Below are 23,402 nucleotides of genomic sequence, written 5' to 3'. Positions count from 1 at the left end.
TAGCCTGTCTGTAGCTCTGTGACAGCCTGCCTGCGGCTGGTGTGAGCTGGTGCCTGCTGCAGGGCTGCGCAGATAGTGGCTCCACTTGCCGCCTAAGGCAGACCTCTCAGCTCGGGGTAATGATTATTAGGGTTTAGTGAGATGGGTCTCTGTCGGGCTCTCCATTTTTTTGCCCTTCCCGTCAGCATGAAAAAAATCTTAATTCTACAGCAATAACACCCTTCACTGACACTGATGTAACATCAAAGCTATAGTTGTTGCTTATTTATCTTATGCAACTAATAAGCACTGACAAAGCTAAATAATCCTGACTTGTTCTTGCAGTAATGTTATTTGTTGTATTATATATCTGGATGCAATGACCGAAGCAGCAAAATACCAGTCGGGCAGTTCAATATGCCAACACAGTTTTTCTCATTGCGTGTTTTTAACCTACACCCTTAATTACATTTAAGAGACACCCGCCCCCCAGTTTTTTCATCCCACTTAAACCCCTGGCATTGAGGCTACTAAACTAGTATTACATAATAAAACACAGCCTGGCTGATATCTATGCATGCCTCAGCCTCACTCTCCGGTGTAATTTCTAATATATATATATGTTTCCCTCGTCTTCACTGCTTAATTTTGCTTATGAGAAAGTGTCACTCATAGTCTTTGAAATGTCACTCATAATTACACTGAGGTTACGAAAATTTCACACATGGCAATCTGAAACCTTGGCAGCTATATCCATTGCAAAGATGATTTTAGTTACACCTCCGCAGACGATAGCGTTGCTACTTCTCCTATTCTAGCAGGGTTATATTGTGTCCCACCCGGCTCTCCGGTCCGGCTTAAACTATTATGCTTTGTCTGGGCCTACCAGAGAAGCATAAAACCATGAGCCCAACCAAGGTCTTGCTTTTAGTCTTCCCACCCTACCAAGAACAGATGAGGATGCTACAGTCGTCATCAATACTCTACCAGTCTACACATGAAATGTGTGTGTGTGGGGGGGGGTTCACAGTCTCTCCACACTGCTAGTCTCCTTTGTGCTCTTTCAAGACTCCCTGTTTTTCATGGAATAACCAGCTTCCTGCTCTGCTGTCATCCTCACAACGTATTCAACCATTTATTTATCTGTTGTCACGCCTGTGCAAGGAGGAATTTTACATTTTGGTCCATTATTTAATTTCAATTTGATAGCTTTATCGGTATGCTGATATTTCCCATTAAATGCATCACAACTTTTGTTGTTTCTCAAACAGTGTTGGCGATTTACAAACCTATATTGTAGCCTAGATCTGTTCAAGTAATTAAAAAAGACACTAATTTTCGGACTCTGTGAGCAACCAGAATTAAACTAATAGTTCGAAACTGAACCTTTTTCCTTTCTTTGAGTTTGCCTACTTCCCACTTCTTTATCTGTCCTTTCCAAGAAAGTAAACGTAATAGGTTGAGGCTGCAGTTGCCTGTAGAGCTGTACAAACAGAGTAGGGCAGACTGAACAAGGGGGAGTTCGGTTTGAGAGGTGACTCTGCAGAATGCTGCCGCATGACTACTACTGAACTTACCTAAATTCAGTCCCATCAGTCAAGTAATTCGAGAACAGTTGAACTGGTTCCCTATTATGGCTAGGATCCAATTCAAGTCTATGTGCATTCTACATAAGGCATTGCACGGAAAGGGACCCGGACAGATTAGCCAATATGTTGAGCGCTATGCCCCTCAAAGATGTCTCCGCTCTGCCTCGGCGTCCTTGCTTATAGTTCCAAGGATAAAGACGCTGAAGTGGGGCGGTAGAAGCTTCCGGCATTTAGCCCCAAAGCTATGGAATTCCATGCCCTTGCATCTTAGAACCCAAAACAATCTAATTCATTTTAGGAAGGATCTTAAAACCTGGCTATTTACCTGTACCTAACCGGCTGGATGTTTCCTTGTTTGTATTTTATGGCAGCAAGCGCTAAGACGCCACTGCAAACACGCGCTATACAAAAACCCATATTTCATTTCATTTCATTAGAGCAACTGCAGGAGCCGAGCTATCCAAAGGCCTTTCATGGAATGTAAAAATATGACGAGACCATAAACAGTAACATTTTACATAACCAATCAATAGTTTATCTTTATTTCGATCACAAGATCATAAAAGATTACATTTTACAAAATTTAAAACACATATTAAACGACATTAGTGATCACGATAAAGATTAAAGTTAAAACATGTAGCACAATTTTGGGACTGTCTCAGGACTACAGATTATCTAACACATCATTTTTACATGACGACATCGAGCAAACCACATGGAAGTTAAAAATTTGGATAGAGCAAATACTAAAGAGGGGGATAGATCTGTCTTTAGGACTCTATAGGCTGGTAGAAAGGTTCTAAATCCCAAGTTCCTGAGCAAGGGTACTAGCCAGTATTTCCTACTCCTTTCGTACCCCCTACAAAAGAAAATGACATGAACGTCATTCTCCTTTGAATGACCACAGGCCGGGCAACTTTCTGAGGAAGAGTGGGAAGACCAGGATGCTGTGAACGATGCTAGAGGAAGAGTTCCGTATCTCCATTGGAGAAATAATTTCCTGGTTAGTTGTGGAGAAATGGCATCTAGAACACTCTCGAGAAGGTAGGAATCTTTAGTTTGAATGAACTTGTTGGTCAACGACCCCTCCCGTGCACCGTCCGTGGCTCTAAGGAGCATATGATCGTAATAAGCTCTCCTCAATGCCTTTTTTGGAGTCTTTGGGCACATATTTAGTGGGTCTGACCATAGATCATAGAGTCCAATTGCTTCCAACGTTCTTCTGATATAAATCAGCCATGGCATTGTTTTGGCGTTGGGTAGCTCTAAAAATTCCTGCAACTCAGCTCTGTAATTTAAGAGATCTGGACTACTCCATAGGCGCCGCCAAAATGTCAGGGGCTTTAGGCCCAGCTCCTCCGTTATGGGACGAATGTCCAAGTCCAGTCTGAGCGGAAGTAATGGGGTACTCTGCGGGAGAGCAACAATCTGTCTCAAGAATTTGTTTTCAATTTTTAGTAATTTGGACGATGGAATGTGCCCCCTCAGCTCACCCCCATACATGACACCTCCCCGAGCTTGGGCTTTTACATAACAATTGTACATGCATTCTAATAACCATGTATTAATAGGTGTACATTTTAATAAAGGTCCCCATGAAAGATTATAAAAGGAAATGGCCTGATTGTGGTGCCATGAATGAAACAAAAGACTCCTACATTTTTGGTGTACTATACAATAATAAACGGTCAAAAGTATTATTACATATGAAGCAAAATATAGCATGTTATAAATGATTGAATTACTTTTAGCTTCTAGGTCTTCTGAAATGTTTAAATTAAAGAGAAATAAGCACAGTGGTGTACAATTGTTTGCACAAGATTACACAAATGGGCATAAGTACGAGAAGCCAAGATATTAACCAAGGTTTCCTGGTCACTTAGTGTGAAATATAGCCTTTGAGTGATCTCCTCCTAGTTTTACAGAAAAGGACAAAGCTTTGCATGTATTTGTATTTCAAAAAGAGAAATCAGTGGACTGTTCAGCAAAGCCTCTGGAAATTACATAAATCAACCTGAAACTAAATAAGAATATTCTTTGTAGAAGTAAAATACAGAGAGAGGCCACAGAAAGTAATAAATCACGTCAGATTTAGTGTTTTAAAAAAGAAAATATCCAGCAAACGACATTGAAGTGCATCATTCTTGTTCTCCATAGTATCCCAGGACTAAAACAAATCGATTTCCTAAGGAACAAGTAGAGGAGAGAACGTGCGTTATCAATAAGAGTGAAGTCGCAGAAGCTGCAATTCAATTAGCGTGACCGGATTTGGAGAATTAAAAACCAGGAAAGGTCAGCTATAAAAGTAGGAGAGTGAGAGTGAACACACACCCACACGCCCATACATACACACATTTACGTGGCTACATACCCTTAGCAATCGCAAGACCGCCCCCCTTTTCTCCTGTGCTGCCTGGCAGAAAACAATAAGTTATTTTAGACTTCAGAGGCCCCTGTGAGAGGGGAAGATACCTTTCAATCCTGCTTCATAGGATGACCTGACCTTTGTCCCAAAAACCAGGACATGTAGCCAAAATTAATAAAATCGTCGGAACACCGGGACAGTCCTCTGAAAACCGTGATTGTCCGAGGAAATCCGGGAAGCTTGGTCACCCTAAATTCAATTCGACTTGCTGTCAAGTTACCAGCTCTCAGTAGATGGATCTGAGAAGTAAACTTGACTCACTATTGATTATAATTTTAATTTCTCTTTCTGTATTTATTATAAACTGTAATTTCGGTGGAAAGTGAGAACACCTTTGTGTTTGAATTATGTCCAGACTGTAACGCATCGGCTCTCCTTCATTAAACAGGCTGATGTGTTTTTTACACAGCAGAGCAGTGAAGTGGCCAGATTGCGTGATCTGATGTTCAAAAAGAGCCCAGCATTTGACCCGAGCCCAGAACAGGTCTCCTTGGTCCCAGTGCCTAATTTGAGTCGATGGTTTCCAGTGCTGGGCACCTGCACTTAATTGTCAACACCTGTGCTTGTGAATGTCTGCCACATGGTGGCACTGTTTGTCTAATTTAGAAATGAGCACAGCAGCAGTTGTTTATGAATTCAATATATATATTTAAAATGACCATTACCTTTCACCCATGCCATTCTTATAGCTTTGGGGGCCTGGAATAGTCTGAATTGGGACACTTTTAGAAGGTTGATGGTTAGTAGTTGTGCTGGCACTATCATTGGCAACGCAGGCAGGGTCAATGATTTGTGCAAGCTGCAGTGTCCTCCTGACAAGGCTTTTATTTCTTTACAAATTAAGCATGACTTGGTCCGCCCACTAACATGTAAACCCTAATGTTTGGAAATCCTGTTACCTACAGTTTTCACTCATGCGTTTTAAACTCGCCAGGCTATACCATTAGCAGCTAGAACTCGTTACAGTTACATGTCTTCAGAACAGGGGGCTCTGAGGGGGCCAGAGCGATACCTGTCTGTTTTGTAAACAAGCAAATGTTAAAAAATCTAAAGTGGTTCATTTTGCAGCATTTGATGCCAAAATATCTTGCCTGACCATCTTTTGATTTTGATAATGGTCCGAGTGCTGAAAGTTTTCAGACACTCGTCCTCAGTCACAGATCTAGGTTGAATCCATCATCGTTCTTTAGCTCACTTCACCACTCCAGTTTAGACCCAGCCATATGCAAAATCAGTCTTGACCCTGTTCCTTGTGGGAACAGTCCAGCCCAAACTGCCAAGCCAGGTATTCCCTGGACCAGAAATAAACATTCTGGAACCGGTTTGACAGTAACATTCAAACCCTCAACCTTCTGGCCGAAGGCCAAGTCGGCTTTCTCAACAGATGAGCAGGAATGAGTCATCACCAGTACCAACTTGAATGACCTGAAGCCCCATCTGGATACGAATGGAGCTATCCACATCTCAGTAGTTTTAGCCTTCTTAATCACCCCACCCTTCTTCCCAACCCTGTGATGTTAACATTCAAGACAGTGCCTTGGATTGGACTTCAACTTTCATTTCGACACTCTCTGCATCATCTGCACACCACCTTTCTTGTCTCCAGTTCCATCTCTGACCACTGGCTCCCCACAGGCTTTTCCTTAACTTCTGTAGTCCTTCAGTCTGATCTGCTACATTTACCTTGGCAGCAAACTTAAGTTTCATACTAGAACCACAAATAGAGCTTCGGATTTCAGAATTTAGATTATTTCTTCTCACAGTCTTAGACTGGATGACTGGAACTAGTAAGAAGTGTTTTAGTCCCTTTAGATGTATACTCTATTCATCGGCACCCAAGTTGACCCGGCTGCCAAATCTTTCTTTTATTGTCTAACTCAGGTGAATCTTCTACATTTGCCCATCTGGGGCAATCCACTATTGGATTAGAAAATCATATTTGAGGTGCATCACGAAACATTATTGGGATGTACCAAAATACCATCTATGTACATACCAATAGGGGCAAAATATAGTGGTGTGACTTTCATATCATCTTCAACTTTGGAGCGTTAAATCTCAAGCTTTGACTAATCTACACTGCCTTCTAGCCAAGGGAATCTCCTTCAAGACCCTGTGTACCATGTAACTTGTTTTGAATGGATGGCATTGATCTGAACATCCGTTGGTGAACTTCGCACCACTGAGCCATTTCTTGCCTTTTACTCGAAATTCAGATCCAAAAATTCAATATTTGACACAAATGCTTAGCATTCTTTGCCTAATTTACCAAACATTTGAACTCCCTTCTGACCGGCTTTAGGAATAATCACAATCACATTGCCTTCGTAACTGCTATACTGATATAGCTGTTTCCCAAAACGTAGCTATTACTAGAATTCGCTCTGAGGAATGATCACTGTCAGCTGCACCCTATCTTAGCATAGACCTTATCTGCACATTTTGTTCACTGCACCAAGATCGCTGTGTCTTTTTGACCACATGACCAACCACTTTTCACCCACGCACTCTGACACTCATGTGCTGTCATTTACCCACACACACCTTCCTGCTGTGCCTGTCTGCTCTTGCACAATTCTTTGCCCAATGCGCATCGCTCAACACTATTTCCAACCACCCTTCAAGCGCTATGCTGTATCCAGCACACTTCAACATGACTGGAACACCACTCTGGCCCTCCCACGCAAATACCCCAAATTTTGACATTTAGGAGTCACTAGCCAACACCTTTAACACCCATGTGTGTATTCTCGTGCATCCTTACAGGGTCAAAGAAGAACTTTTCAAGGTCACAAAAGTGGCACCAGTGCACAATAAAAATAACAACAGTGAGAAGCAATGATTCTAGACTTCTCATATGTATGCTGATGTCTGGCTGGGGTTTGAGTCTCCTTGTGATGACCTTCATTAGCGGTCCTCTTTAGAGGTGACTCTCATTCAGGACAGTTATTGTCTTCAGTGTAGTGATGCATTCATCCAGTTCCTCGTTCTGCATACCATTATCAGCCGAAGAGGCTTCGAGACCAAGTAGAGACACTAAGACTGTGTGGTATCTCTTTCATGCGGACCTCGTGGTTTGAGAGTTACTCAATGTAGTTTATTTTTGGAAGCCAAACATTTGGTTTGCAAAACACTTGGCAGCTCTTTGCACGTTTGTTCATAAATTTAAAAAGAATTAGAGGGAAAGCTTTAATTTATTTGGCCTCATGATCGAACACATGATCTGTCCACTCTGTAGATCATGTGTGATAAATTAGGACATGTTGTACCAAAACATCGAGAGCTTGCAATAAAAGGGTATACTGTTTTGTTTTCAAAGAGAAGACCGTGATTCTTTTGTACTTGCATCCAGATCTCAAAAGGTTCACCTATTTCCTCCATGTGGCTAATACATATCTCTTTTTGCATTCCATGCAATCATTTAGTGCCATGCTTGTCTTCCATGTAATTTTCATGGTTATTTTTTGTTCTCATCTCCCCGTCATCTTCCTTTCTTTTCTTTGTTTTCATCCATGTTTCCCACCAGTTACTAAGAGACGCAAAGCTCACCTGCGGCGCCTGGACCGGCGATGGACTCTGGGTGGCATGGTCAACAGGCAGCAGAGTCGAGGTGAATTGACTTCCATGACTGGGTCATGTGTGCCAAACTGATACTGCAGTAAAGTGCATGAGAACATATTGGTTAAAGTTGTTTGTGTGCATCCTACTCCCCATGTTGCTGTTTTATTCTTTATTTCTAACATTTTTTGTCAGCTTTGCCAAAAATGTCTTCATAATCCCATTTCATGACTGTTGTCATTGTTTGCATACAATTGGAGCGTTTCTTGAAATAAATCTGTGCTATGGTAACACTGGACAATACCACCAGTAAGCTTTCCTATAGGGGAGGGGAGGAGGACCCTGCACCTGAAAGGATGCAGAACACATTTGGGAAGGTGACGTGTTATTGTTTCAGCACCCATCTGGGTTGATGGTGAGTTCTGAAGGTGAAGCTCTATATTGAGCCTGGCTGTGACTTGATCCATGTTCTGGGTGCTGTGAAAGACCTCACCTGGCATGGTTTGCGTAAAATTGGCCTGGGTTTGAAGGTGCCATCCTGGCGCATGGCGGAGATTGTGTTTCTGATCTGAAGAAGGAGCCCATGGGCATCATTATACATGTGGCACACTTTCCTTCATTACGTTGGGCACACCTTTAAAAGGTGTGCCCGGCCCAATGAAGGACAGTGTGCCTCATTATGGGGAATGCACTGCCCCCAAGGCAGCTGCGAACTCGTGCTTCCCAGGTGGCAGCGCACTCACGTGAAATTCGGAGCGGCTGCTTTGAAGCTGGTCCGTGTTTAAGGTAAAAGAGATCCCCTTGCTGCAAGGGGATGTCTGAGGGGACCTCCATTTCTCCCTTCAGAGGTCTGCTCTCAGGGGGCGCACTGACAGTGCGCCACCTTATATAATGCGCACTGTTAGTGTGCCTCTTGAGGGCTTCTTTGCCTCTTAGCCTGTGTCTGTAATACAGCGCGGGCACAGAGGCAAAGGGATTCTCTCATTTGCATTGAGAACGCTCCCATGCAAATGAGGGAACTCCCGCTTGAAAATAGCGCTGATGCTTTGTGTGCCAGCGCTATTGGTGTTACAGAAGAGGCCACACAGGCATCTGCTGCCCTTTCTGTGAAACCAAAGTTCCCCAGGGGCACGCAAAGAGGGCGCAAACGCCCGTTGCGCCCCAGAGAACTGTATGTAATACAGCCCCTGATCTAGAGATTTTGTTTACTGCTAGAGAATTATTACAAATAGGGCGTTATGGACCATACACAACAGAGGTGATGGGGGCAAAGATCATCTTGAAGGCTTGGGGACAGATGGGAAGCAATGGAGAAGTGAGGGACAAGTCGGAAGCAACAATCTCCCCTACTTTCATAAGCCTCCCCAATTGAGAAGGAAGAGGACAAACAATCACACACAAGGAATGAAGACAATTTCAGGCAAACATAAAGCAGTTATTCGGCAGTGCTATTTCATGCCAGATGCTATCTTGATTCTTCAGATTTTGCATTGGCTTCTCTTGGAAAATTTTACAACTCCAGATGATGCACAACACTTTCTACGAAACGGGTAGCCTGATATTTTAGGTATGGGAATCGTCGGAGCCAGTGGAATCACCACACAGGCCCCGAGATCCTGGACACGATCTGAAACTTGTTTTTTTCCGATTAAGCATTATTCAAAATCCGGGTTAAGTTTGTTATAAAAAAGAGAAAAAGAGATTCTGCAGTTTTCGCTGAGTTTTTGGGCATCAGCAAGTAACGAAGCAAGCCAAAGAAACTGAATCCTCCCCAAAACTGCTGGCACGGAGTCTAGTTTGTATTAATTCAGTGCCTCCTGGAACGGAGAGCATTTTTCCAGCCGGAAGAGTGTAAAAAAAAAAGAGATTGCTGACAGAAGGGAAACAAGTCTGAAGAAATGAATTTTGTGGTCTTGAAGATGCAGAGAAGCCCCCGCTAACCAGCCATAAGACATTTTTAGAAAGGGACTCGACATAAATTATAGTCTTTGACAGATTTTCTAGTTATTTTATGTCAACTGTGTGACTGACTGATTAAAAACAAAATATGCAGCTAGTGTGGGCCCAGATTCACTGAGATTGAGGCGCTCTCAGTGTGTCAACCCCAATGTATATGAAAAGTGTCCTATAAATTTCAGTAGTTTTTTTTATGGTTTGCAGATTTGTTTTTTAAGCGGTGGCATATATTCTCTTCTACATCTCACACATTTTTCAGTCTAAATTAATCAAAATCTAATAATAGATCTTGGAGAAAGATAGGGAAGAATGTGCTAAAACAATGAGCCAAGTTTTCCAAGATTTTTGCGTTTGTATGTAAAGTTTTGACAAAAACTACTTATTTCTGTGAAAATGCATTACTAACTCATTTTATTGCTTTTATTTATTTGATTTTAAAGCTCCAAATGGAAAATATGGGAATACGTGAGTAAGAAGGGGAGTATAGAGAAGACTGGAAGAAATTAATTGTGTGCTTTGACAATTCAAATTTGCAAGGCTGTGGCCTGGAGAGAGGACCGACTTCTCCTTTCAGTCATGTCTTTATAAATTATTTTGACTAAATAGACCTTGCTGACCAAAGCTCAGATTATTTTTGAAGTTTAATGTAGCACAAATGTGGCCCTAGAACACCTTAGAAAAGATCAGGATTGAGTATCGAATAACACTCTACTAACACTCAACAATACAAGCAATTAAGCATCAAGTGAAAAACTGTGTATCAATCACCAGAAATAGGGCAATAGAACTTTAAAAGAGAAATACTATGCATTGCTCCTAGCCTCATCCTGTTATCTTGGTCATGCCTGGTCTCTGTACCATGATGATCGTAAAATCTTGGTTTTAAGGCATCTGCTGAAATTGGAGTCACTCTGGTGGTCCTGGGTTCAAGATGCCGGTCCAGTTCTTTTTTCACTGAAGTAGCAGGGGAGCAGAATAGCAGTTCTTCTGGCAGCAGAGCAGCACAGCAGTCCTTCCGAGTATTCCACAGGTCCAAAGGTGTACTGAAAAGTTAAGTCTAAGGTTCCAATATTTATACTTGGTGCTAGTTTTGAAGTAGGAGTTTGGAATTTCCTGTCTCCCTGCCCTGCCCTCAGCATGTCTGGGAGCACAAAAGACTAATGTGAAAAAGGTCAGACTGGACACCTGAAGCAGCCCTGGCAATTTTGTCCGACCAGCTCCCTTGAAAAGGGGGGGGTGTAAGGGGGACGTGCAAGTGTGAAGCACTGCTGCTTTTGTTATTGGGGCTGATATTGCAGCACCTCTGCAAAACCAGCCCCCACTGATGCATAACTGGCCCCCACACTTCCAGCCTCCCAGGGAAATGCCCAATGCCTGGTAATACCGGCCCTGGTGTGAAACCCTTTGTGAATGTGCTGAGGCAGATCCTTTGTGATGTTTAAGTGTTGAAGGTGACAGCTCCTCCCACTTTCAAATCAGATGGGCCATCCTGTCAACATCTCTTACACCTAGTCATGTGACCCAAGATACAGACTCGGGCACCAAATGGTTGGGACAAGAATATGCCAACTTTCTAAAGTGGCATTTTCAGAATTGTGACTTAAAATCCAACGTTACCATTTTTATAGGGTTTTAAATTGCAATTCTTTAGACACCAAATCCTATATTCCTACCTGCTCCTAATGGAAAGTTATCACTTCTTAAATGTAATAAGGTAACCCAATGTTATCCTATGGAAGAGGTAGGCCTTGCAGTAATGAAAAATGAATGTAAGTTGTTTTTTTACGTGTCCGACTTTTTAAATACACTGCACCCTGCCCTGTGGGCTGTATAGGGCATACCCTAGGAGTGAATTATATGCATTGAAAAGGAAGGTTTAGGCCTGGCAAAAGATTTATTTTGCCAGGTCGAAATGGCAGTTTAAAACTTCAGTTTAATTTACGGTCCCTGTGTACGTGTAGTACCTCTTTACTAGGGAGTCACAAGCAAATTAAATGTGACAATTGGGTGCAATGCAATTTTACCATGTTTTTAGAGAGTGAGCACACACTTTAGCACTGGTCAGTAGTGGTAAAGTGCACAAAGTCCTAAGGCTAACAAAAACACGATGAGCAAATATGAAGGAGAAATGCAACATCCTTGGGGGAAGGCCACACTAAGGCTGACCGCTCTAACAGACTCCATATTTTGTTTTTGTTCAATGTTTCTGTCAACATCTCTCTGCTTGTCACCAATCACAAGTTGCAAATTAGGTTTGAAACAATGTGTCTTTTATACTTAGGCTTTGAATCCAGCATATTTTGTCATGAACATCATTTTGACTCTTAATACCATTGACTACAAGTGCATACACTTCTGTTTTGAGGTTGGGTGATCTGACCATTTCATTCTGAGAACCAGTATAGTTGCAAGGTCTTGCTAAAGTTGAAGTTTCGTGGGATGTTTCACAATACCTGTGTACATATTTTCAAGAGTCTGGGTGGCATAACACCAAACCCCTTGCGATGTTCCTCCTCTGGAGGAAGCTAAGTGTGGTTATTTTATTTTCATTTATTTTAGCTTAATAAAGTTGCACCCCACATCATCGATATTAATTTGGGATATTTTGAAGCGGCCAGCGCCAGGCATGTTGCCAAAAAGGGCCCCTGTGTAAGAACCACTTGGACCAGAAAGCAGCTATTGGATCTGAATCTGAGATGCAGTGCTAATCCCATTTCCCCCGACTTTCGTTCGGTAACCTTTGGTCAGGCTTACCAATGTAAGTCCTGCTCCTATGAGTTTGGGGGGTCAGAGGGAAAACATGGTGCAGGGGTAGTTGGGGCCAAGTCATCCGTAATAGGTACTAATTATGACAAACCCCTTATCAGAGCCTGCTCGGTAAACTGCAGGTCGCTTCCCAAACATACGGAGGACATTTGGCTCTCTCTTGAGTCCAATCTCTGGGACCTTATGTTCCTTACAGAGACTTGGCTAAGAGAGACATCCAACCCTGACATTTTGCTTGCGTTACCTGCTGGTTTGCGTTACTGCTGGTTTTAAGATCTCTATGGTCAATCGTGAGGATAATAGGCGCGGAGGAGGCCTAGCTATTAACTTGAAAGACATGTGGGAGATTTCATGCAAAAAATTGAGAACATAGGGTTGATTGAGGCCATGTCTTTTTCCATAAACAATGTCTCCAGGGCTTACTTTTGCGGGCATTCTGGTCTATCGACCCCTGGACGCGGTATCTGTCCATCTCTCGAAGCTGGGTGACATTACAGCCAATCTTTCTTTGAGACATGCACATTTTACGATTCTTGGCAATTTTAATGCCCATATGGACAATGTGGACTGCACCCTGGCACTCCAAGTGGCTTATATGTTGGGGAGATTAAATTTGACTCAACTGGTCGCAGCCCCCACAAATCGAGCAGGTCATATGTTGGATAACATATTTTCGAATGATCCCACACTTAAGAGTGAGGCTCCCCTGCCATTAACTTGGACAGACCATTGGTTGGTTCCGTTCAGCCTGCCGAGAAGTTTCGGGAAACATAGTCCTAGGCCAGCATGTGTGAAGAAGAGAAACTGGGAGGGTTTTCCTGAGTCCATAGGTTCCTCCCTTCAGAATACCCCACTTCGGCTGGCTGGCGATCCCAGCGTGGAAGCTACCACCTTTAACGAATGGGTTACTACCTCCCTTGATATCATTGCTCATATCAAAACTGTAAAAATCACTAAGAAGAAACCTTCCGCTCCCTGGTTCTCCCCAGAACTTCGCTTAGAGAAAAGTGTTTGCAAAAAGCTGGAGCGCATCTGGCGAAAAACCTACAACTTGGGTGCGAAGTGTGTTTACAAAACAGCACTAAAAAATGTCATGCCCTCAAACGTCTGGCTATCAGGAACTACTTAGCCAACCAAATTAAAGAGTCTGACAACTCCTCCAAGGAAGTTTTCAAGATTTTGCAAGGTTTTATGAAACCTCTAGTTACAATGAGCACTATTACGCCATCGTCTGATTTATGCAAAGAGCTGTCAAACTTTTTCCAGGAGAAGGTTCAATCTATATACTCTTCCTTTTCAATGTCAGAGGCCAATACTACCACTTCTTTGTCTCCTGATTCTCCTAGCCCCTGGACTGAATTTCAGCCTTTTTGTCCAAAATCGTCCCTTTTAGACCTGGAAAGAACTAAGTCAGGTTCGCCACTTAATCCTTGTCCAGACAGATTTTTCAAACTGCTGGCCCCTTTTTTTAACCCCCACTTACATTTTAACTGGAATGCTTCTCTGACTTTGGGTAGCTATCCCTCTATATGGAAAAAAGCATATGTATTGCCTATTCTTAAGAAAGAAGATGCGGACCCTGGCATACTTAAGAACTTTAGGCCCATCTCGCTCCAGCCCGCTCCTGCAAACAAAAATCTGGAGAAGGAATTTCAGAGACAGCTATCTGACTTCATGGAGTCCAATATTCTTCTTCATGACTCCCAGTCAGGCTTTAGAACGGGCTGCAGTACTGAGACTGCTCTGTTGGAAGTGGTGGAAACCATCCGAGAATCCCTTGACCAAGGTAGCTGTGTCATGCTTGTGCTGCTGGACTTGGCTGCAGCCTTTGATACGGTCTCCCATCTGATCCTTTTAGATCGACTGGCACAGCTGGGTATCTCGGGGACTATTTTGACCTGGTTTAGCCCATTCTCAGCAGGTCTTTCTGCACCCTCATGTCTCCTCTTCTAGCCCTATGGTATGTGGAGTTCCCCGGGGCTCAGCGCTGAGCCCCACCCTGTTTAATGTTTATCTTACTCCTCAGCCGTCTGTAGTGGAACACTGTGGAGTGAGAATGATTTCATACACTGATGATACGCAGCTGGTGTACTCGTTCAAAGACCTTGCAAAGGCCGCGTTTGACAGCTTCAGGCACTGCCTCGTCAAGATTGCCTCCTGGATGACAGACAATTGCCTGAAATTAAATAATGACAAAACGAGGTGATGTTTTTTAATCAACCTTCGCCTCCACGTGCAGATCTCTGGTGGCTGGCGCAGCTGAACCCCTGTCCTGTCCCCTCAGTCAGAAATGTAGGCTTTAAATTTGATTCTAAACTTTTGGGCAAGGCCCAGATTGGTCAAGTCTCCAGAGCTTGTTTTTGGAAACTTAAAGCCTTGCGAAGATTCTTCCACTATCTGCCGATGGACTGTTGGGCAAGAATAGTTACATCTCAGCTGGACTATGCAAACAGCTTGTAGCTGGGTCTCCCTGCTTACCTTACTCAGAGATTGCAGACAGTCTAGAACGCTACAGCGAGGTTTATCAGAAATGTGCCCCTCCGCCATCACATTTCTTCTCATCTGCACAGCCTTCACTGGCTCCCAGTAAAAAAGGAGAATCGAATTCAAGGCACTGTCCCTTGCCTACAGAGTCTTAAGAGATAGAGGTCCAGGATATCTGAAACAGAGACTTCAGAAATATCATCAGACCAGGACCTTGCGATCCAATTCTCAGGTGCTACTCCACACTCTTCGCTTTGCTAAAGCCAGGATTGGTGGGCGAGCCTTCGCAGTGAGAACGGATGCTTTCTGGAATTCTTTGCCTGACCACCTGCGTAAAGCAGAATCGAATTCCATTTTCAGGAAGGCACTGAAAACAAAGCTGTTTGATTTGCCTTAGCTTGTCTCTTTCCCCTGTCTGACCACACTGCTATTTTTAGCGCCGGGACACCGCCATTGGTGGTAGCCGTGCGCTTTATAAATGGATATGGTATGGTATGGTATGGTAAGATAGAACTACAGAAAAGTTGTAGGCTGTCAGGAGAGATTGAAATGAGAGTAGAATTATGTAATAGAGAGAGGCTGGAAAAAAGGTTGAGGTATATGTTGAAGAGGAGGATAATAGATGGTGTGCACACACGGAGTACATCTCACTTTGACCAGGGATGAGCATAGTGATGATAAATGATTCAACTACAGACAGATGAGAGGCTAAAATAGAACATTTGATGAGAATTGAACTCTACCTGAGTGAGAGGCAGGAAGGGAAATTCTATTATGTCTTAGCAGAAGTGGTGAGGAGAAATAGAGGATGTGTAAAGAGCTAGGCCTAACATTACAGTCATCATTTGTTGTAGCAGATGCAGTCTCAACTAGTTTCTTTTGGATCTGTAAAAGTGATTAAGCACATCTTAGTTTTTGACTACTGGGATATTCTATAATGCTGCAGCTGCCCCTGAAAAAATGCTGTAATAGTAGCTTTTTTTTTTAGTTCAGAACTCCTTAGTTTCCAGCGTTTTTGTATGCTTCTTAGTTTTCTGTCAGTTCCTTCAATCATTAGTACATTGTACAGATAGTCAGGTAGAGGTAGGGCTTTGTATACTATGCAGACCAGCTCGAATTTTAACTTGGCTTCCAGAGGTAACCAGTGAAGATCTTTGAGAACTGGTGTAATGTTAACACATTTCTGTGACCTAACTCACTCTAGCAGTAGAACATAGCACATCTTTGATGGGCATACATTTTGAAGAGCCTACTAGAAGCATATTACCAAAGTCAGTTCTTGAAATAACTTATGGTAATAACAAATATCCTCCCTCCCATGCAAAAATTTCAAAATACTGAAACACTATTCTTAAAAATAAACATCCAACCAAAGCACCTCTTAGCCTGCATCCTAGCATACCTTTCACCTGAAGCTAAAGCAGAAAACTTTAATTGGTTAGAAGAACTTATTTTACATGTTTTTACATTTTTCATAACTACTTGTCCCAGGAGATTTTAATACTTGGGCGGACAAAATTAAAGATGCTGAGGATTAGACCCAATCTCACATCTTAGACTAAATCAAATTGTAATGGGTCCCATCCATAAGGTGGGCATACACTGGGCTTCATCTTTGCAAATCTCAGGAACATAATTTCTCTATGTGTGTGAATTGACCAAGTCTGATCAATTCTTTGTGTCCTTTGTGATAAAAACAATCCAAACTAGCTAACATGAAACGCCAAGCTAAACCAGCCATTAAACTAAACTGAAAATCAGTCCCCATCAAGCAATTTGAGGAACACTTTCAAAAAAAAATAATGTCACCCCAGCAAAGACCAATCCTGAAGTCTGCTGGAGTAGCTCAACAGTTCACCTTTGGAATCATAGGAGATTGCTCCTCCTGTATAAAAAACTCTTAGACAAAATGTCTATATTCTGCTTGGTCACATCATCAAAAAACTCATAAACCAACTAGAAAAATCAGAGGAAAAAGTACGCACTGAATGACAAAATCATTTATCAAATATAGATGCAAACAGCAATCCCACAATCACAAATGCTCAACAAAGATATTACTTTAACAAGCTACTAATCACAAATAAAAATATCCATATCCTATTTCATGCAATAGATAATCTGTATAATTCGCTAATAAAGCGGACGTAGAACTTTCACAAGTCTCTATGGACTAATTTAAAGTTAAACATACTTTAAAAGCGAAAATGAATTCAAACAGGCTAATCTGATTCCGCCAACCACACCAAGTGTCTCTACCTACACTCCCCTGTCAAGACAAGGTCTTGATGTAATAACATCCCGAAAGCCCTTAGGCACCCCTCAGACACCTGCCCAGCAGTAGTCCTCAAATCATTATGCAATACAGTTGGTCCTATGATCACCAACATATTAAATGCCCCACTTAACATAGGCATGGTCTCACCTAATCTCAAGAGAGAAATAGTTCGCCCAATCTTAAATAAATCCCATCTTGACCCAACAAACCCTGTGAACTATTGGCCTTTTCCCCCCAAACCTCGTTTTGTGGACAAGCTCATTGAAAAAGTGGTAACTATGAAACTGTAGACCTTCACGGAGGCTAATCAACTTCTCTTTAAGACTCAAGCAATGTTAGACCTGGCTTCTTGACAGATGCAGTCTTAAACTCAGCAGTTGACGATCGAAGAATGATTGCAAATGCTGGTGGTTCAGGGCTGATCATACTTCTTGACCTTTCTGCATCCTTATACTATATTGATGTGGGCTGTGGGTTTGGGCGGACAGGAATAACAGGCGTGGAGGCCGGATGTAGTGAGCTATGTCTTAGCTTCCTTTATTGTTGTACACAAAGTCAGGGGTATGGAAGGTAAAGAAGCAGAGGATAGGGATGAAGGAAGTGTTCCTGGATGTAGTCGTCGGGTGAGTTAAGGTCCGGGAAAGGTTCTGTAGGCTGGACGTCTCTGGAGTAGATCCTTCTTCTCCACGTCGGGTCCGGTGGTCCTCGGAGTTAAATGGGAGAGAGAGAACAGGGCGGTTAGTCCTTAAACGCAGGACTGCCTGAGTACTGTCACCAACACCAGGGATCGTGGGGAGGGTGAAGCGAGCGTGAGGAATGGGACGGTAGGGTCGGGGATTGGAAGGAGAAAGAGCGGGAAGGAAGAGGGTGGACTTGGTGAGGGTTCAGGTGTGGGGTTTCCTACTCTATCGGACTTGTGACGTGGTCTATGATATATATATACAGTGCGCTTAGTGATGCTACGAGGTGAGGGGACGCTCTATCTACACAAATATACAGGTCGACCTGGGAGCCAGGAGACAGGGTACTCACATGCCCCGCCGCAACTCTCCCGCGAGTTGCGGCCGCTCTCCAGCCACCTCCTGGGGACTCAACCAGTCTTCGGTCCAAACGTCCTCGTCCTCGCCTCCGGTCTTCTCTTCTCCGCTGCTTCCGCTACCTCCGTTCTCCACCTCCGGTTCTCTGCACGCTGTCTCCTGCCACGAGTCCGCCGCCTTGAACGCTCTCAGCTCGCTTCTGTCGGCTTTTCTGGGTTCGGGGTCGTGGTCGAGGGCGGGACTTCAGGGGTCAGTGTAAGGTCCTTCCGGTCTTCCGTTCAGCGTGATTGGTTCCTGCATGGGAAGAGAAAGGGGAGGAGTCCGTGTTGCCAGGGACGCGGTATGGTCGGGTTCGGAGCCCAGAGAGTTCGTGCTGAGCCATCGCCCGAGGGAGGTATGGGACGTTTCCGTTCCACAATTGACCACAAGACTTCTAACTCAATTGCTGAATGCACTTAATTGGTTAGAAATGTATAGTACAGAGAGATCCCAAACAATTCAGTTAGGAAAATTATAATCATCCCACAAGCAGTTGGCAGGTAGTGTCCTTCAGTGCTCCTCATTATCACATCTGCTTTTTACACTTTATGGTCAGGCTTTTACAGTGGTTCAAAACCTCGTAAAAGTAACATCCTATTTATAGGCAGATGAGACACTGTTGATAATTTACAAAATGAAACACATCATGGGAATTTTAGGTTTCAATCAACCATGTGTACCATCAGAAAGTGGAAGAATGACAACTTTCTTAAATTAACCTGTGGTAAATCCAATTTTTTTTCATCTTTAAGTCACATTAACAAATAGGATAATTCACGCTAGCCCTTCTCTCTGAGAGATTATCCACGACAAGTTACCTCAGTACATAGTCTGAGAATTATTTATGATTCCAAACTGAACATGGATGCTTAAATAACCAAAGTCACACAAACCTGCTCTTACCAAATCAGGCTTCTTCGAAGGGTCATCCCTTGTCTGTCTTTCTCAGACAAAGTTACCCTGACCAATACATTTGTGCATTCGAGATTAGATTATAGACACTCAGTATACATTGGACTCCCTAAAAAATACAAAGAATACATTAAAAAAAAGTAATTTTCAACCTAAAGAAATCTGACTCACTGTCCATTTGCTCAAGCAACTCCACTGCCTCGCTGATACGTAAACATATATTATTCAAATCGTGCTCCCTACTGCATAAAATCTGCTACAGCCATGCCGCAAATCTTTGGACGGAAAAAAATTAAGTATTCTCCACCCGAAACCATTTACTCCTGTTCCATAGCACTTCAATGATTCAGCCAATAAAACTTACCAGATGGGGCAGTCGTGTTTTTTGGTACAAGGTTCCATACCCTGGAATAAAATTCCACCCACCATCCATTGTATCCAACACTTACCTACATGAAAGCCATTAAAACATGGCTCTTCAACAAAGGTCAATCTTAGATCTTTATCCTCTAATGACATCAGCTGGCAGTACCAGAAGATTCCTCTAGAGTGACCATGCCATGCCAACAGAAATCCTAAAAATAAATAAGATCAATAAAACATGAGTGCCATCCACGCAAGGCCATGTTGCTTTGGATGAGCTAAATTAGCATCATGTGGGCAACTGTGTATTTTGCTAGTGGACGGTTGTGTACAATTTATTTATTTTAAACTCTTTTTTTATTAGTACGTACACACTGAATTGTACATACAGGGAACAGTTATATTGTATCATCATTCCTTTTGATAATTGCTGTTGTATAATGACGTTACTTACAGCATTATTGAATAATAACGACGCTTTAAAATACAGTGTCCTCCCTATAGCCTCTGTATGCTTGCCAGGCCCCCCCATATATTTTCCTATTTCTTGGGGCACCCTCTACTCTTGTATGTCGTGCGCTCCACTTGCCAGCACACATCTAAATCATTTGCCTATTCTTTTACTGTCGGAGTGGTGGTTATCTGCCATTTCTTTGCAATATTCCTTTTTGCAACCACCGCTGCTAATGCCAGCCATTGTCTTACATGTGTCTTCTTCTCCTGCAGCCAGCAATAGGAACCATTTTGGCTCCACTGGTACCGCTAAGCCTATTGTTGCTGCCATCTCCTCTGCTATTTTCTGCCAGTATGCCTGGAGGATTGGGCATTCCCATAGTAAGTGATAGAAGGACCCGTCTGACTCGCACACTCTGTGTGTTGTCAAGATGTCCCATTCGGTGCAGCACTGACCTGGGATAATATACTCTATGGAGAATTTTTAATTGTATCAATCGAAACCTTGCTCAAATTACCACTTCTCTTGGACCTTAGAGCTCCTTCACCCATTCCTCCTCCTCCAGGCGGCCCAAATCATGTTTCCAGGTACTCCTCAATGTGCCTAAGGTGTCTGGAGCATTTTTGGTTACCTTTTATACAGTATAGAGATAGTTTTGTCCTGTAGTTGTTCTGCAAGTATCCTGTCTTCCAATGGAGAGACTTCCACTAGGGTCTCCCTCTCATTAATATGTTTCTGTAGGGCGTGTCCTAACTGGGTGTATCTAAGCCACTCCCCATTTCATATTCTGTTTGTAGGGTTGTGAATATTATATAAGCCTGTCCTCTCCATATGTCCCATAGACTCTCCAGGGTCAATAGCTCCCACTTGGTAAAGCCCCCCAGGTCACGTATTCCTTACAGGCGGTCGCCCGCCCAGAGGGTCGTCATGCCTGTACGTTTCCCTTTCCAACCCAGATATTTTGTCGCTGCATGCCATGCTCTAACTACTGTTCTGGTATGAGTTCGAATTTTCATCCCTGCTCACCTGGTGTATATTCTAGCCCGCGGCCCTTTCCTGCCCATGGCCAGTCTACCCACCCTGTAAGCTGGTTCGATCCTCTCTCCGAACATGCATCCATCCATCCATTGATTGTGACCAACTGGGCAGCCCAGTAGTTGCTACAAATGTCAACACCGCCAGTCCTCCCTCATTTGCAGTTTGCCTAATGCTATCTGAGGCACAGATCCGCACCACAGTAATGCTCGGAGTTTCGAATTCACCCTTTGGAAGAAGGCAGGGGACCCCTCGCATGGTGTGCTTTGCAGAGTATACAATAGTCGGGGAAGAGCCATCATTTTGAATATTGCTGCCCGGTCCATCATGGCTAAGGGAAGGGTATGCCAGGGTTTGGCATCTGTTATAAGTCTATCTAGTTTATGGCCTATATTCATCCATTGAACTCTTGGGCATCCTTTGTTATGAGGATCCCAAGGTATTTAAAGCCTTGCTCTATGATGGGCACAACACTTCTGGTTGTTTGCGTGGGTATTCCCCCCCCCCCTCGCCAAGGGAAAAAGCAGCGACTTGTCCCAGTTGATACGGTATTCCAAGTATTCTCCGTATGCGAAGTATCTGTAATATTCGGTCTACCGATTGTCTCAATTTCCTAAAGTCTAGGAGGATAACATACGCATACAGCGATATCTGTTCCTCCCACTCCTCCCCAATCGGTATCCCCCAGATCAATGGGTCTTGATGTATCCATGCCGCCAGTGGCTCCAGAGCCTAAGCAAACAAAATAAGGGATACTGGGCAGCCCTGTCTTGTCCCCCTCTGCAAGGGAAACACCTGAGACAGTGTGGCATTGACCCGTACACTAACCAATGGCTGCTGGTAGAGCATTCTAACCCACCCTGTGAATTTGGGGCCCATACCCAGCCGCTCCAAGACCGCGAAAAGGTAGTTCCATTCCACGCTGTCAAATGCCATTCTGGGATCTAGGGGCTGATTGTTCTCCTGGTTTCTGCTCGGTCAAGTGGACGACACCGAAAAACCTCCGGAGATTTAGTCTAGTTCCTCTGTAGGTCATAAACCCTGATTGTTCTAGGTGTACAAGGGAGGTAATCACTCCAGCCAAGTGCATGGACAAGAGTTTTGCCAGGACCTTCACCTCGTAGTTTAGCAGAGAGATCATCTTTCATTCCACGACCTTTGTCTTCATGAGAAGATTTGAGATAGGCTTGGAACTGTGTAGGTTTTTGGCATCGGCATTTTTTGTTCTTTCTGTGCAGTGACCAGTAAATAGTGCCTACCCGAGGTGATCTGAGACCTTCTAATGGTGTAAAAGGCATTTAAGATTCTAGCTAATTCAGGTGTGAGGGTGTTTATCTGGTCCATGAAGGATATGACTAGTCCTATTCTTGTATGGATGATTAATATCTGAAGATTCAAATGTTGGTGGACAGACGTCTATGCGGAGTGGAGCAGATTTTAATGATGGTATCATCATTTCAGGTACTTCAGTTGACTGGATGTCAGTTTAACTATGGACTCATTGTGTCAAAAAAGAATGAGCTTTGGTCTCCTGTCAGCTGTTGTGAAGGTGTGATAAACGTTCACTTGATCAAAGACAGTGATTTCATATTTTGAAAATAAATAGTACATTTTTCTTTGGCTTTTGCTAGTTGGGCCTGTAAGTGATCTTTTGGTAGCACACCATTTTCTCCTAGCTGAAGTTTGCAAACTGTTTTCTCTTTCTCTAGTTTGCTGCCTTTTCTCAGTCTTAGCTTTCCTTTTCTTGATTGAGGTCCTGGTGTCCAAAGTTTTCATAATTCCACTGTAGCTTTTCTAAAACTCACCAACGTACATTATGGATTACGTCGCATTACGCGTATGCTTCAAGGTGTTGTGGATTGCCCTTGAGGACATATTTTATGGAGGTCTGTATGTTGTAGACCTGAATTGGCAGTTTATTAATTTAGGTTTGCAGTTTTGGATCTGCGGATTGCTGGTGTCAAGTGGCATGCCTCTCCATTTTATAGAATAATGGAAATATCTCCCATCTCAATGCTCAATTGGAATAGCAATTCTGGTTTGTGCCATGTAAATTAGTCTGATGATAAGTAAACAAATTGATCATGAGTGTATGAAGTTCTTACGTTTTTTTCCGGTTCACCACAATTGCTCATCATGGTTGTTTTATTCTGAACTACAGGGTTTGTGTCTGTTACAGTTGGGAACTGGGTTTGACCCTATGTCAGACTTCACTATTGTTCCAGCCTAGATGTTTTTCAGCTATTGCATTTTGCAATGCGCATCTGAGGTCATTTTGTTTCTGTTGTGTGTATTTTCATTATGGAGACTATTTGGGTGCTTTATATATACCCTTGAGGTGAGCTGATCTTCCTGGCCTGTAACTGATAGAAATTACGGATTCTAGACAGTATCATTGGTATGTATTCTGTCAAATGGGACTCCTATGACCAGTTTTTTGGTGGGACGGCAGGGTTCTTTTGGTGCTCAGGTTGTTCTTTGTATTGCCACTTGTAGCTCCAACAAGGACTCTGGCAGGTTTATG

At 43.1% G+C, this 23,402-nt stretch overlaps 1 protein-coding gene across 5 annotated transcripts in view; it reads left to right on the top strand.

Annotated features, from left to right (window-relative positions):
- The window catches only part of SH3PXD2A (SH3 and PX domains 2A), an 868,884-nt gene that overhangs the window by 778,961 nt on the left and 66,521 nt on the right, over positions 1 to 23,402 (top strand). For all 5 annotated transcript variants that reach the window (XM_078643704.1, XM_078643703.1, XM_078643706.1 and 2 more), the window contains one exon: positions 7,523 to 7,606. In XM_078643704.1, the coding sequence (XP_078499830.1) occupies positions 7,523 to 7,606 (84 nt within the window). The remainder of the gene's footprint in view (positions 1 to 7,522; positions 7,607 to 23,402) is intronic.

This window comes from Lissotriton helveticus, chromosome 5_1, assembly GCF_964261635.1.
Source record: "Lissotriton helveticus chromosome 5_1, aLisHel1.1, whole genome shotgun sequence".
In the NCBI taxonomy this organism is placed as follows: domain Eukaryota; kingdom Metazoa; phylum Chordata; class Amphibia; order Caudata; family Salamandridae; genus Lissotriton; species Lissotriton helveticus.
This window is presented reverse-complemented; position numbering and strand designations above follow the sequence as displayed.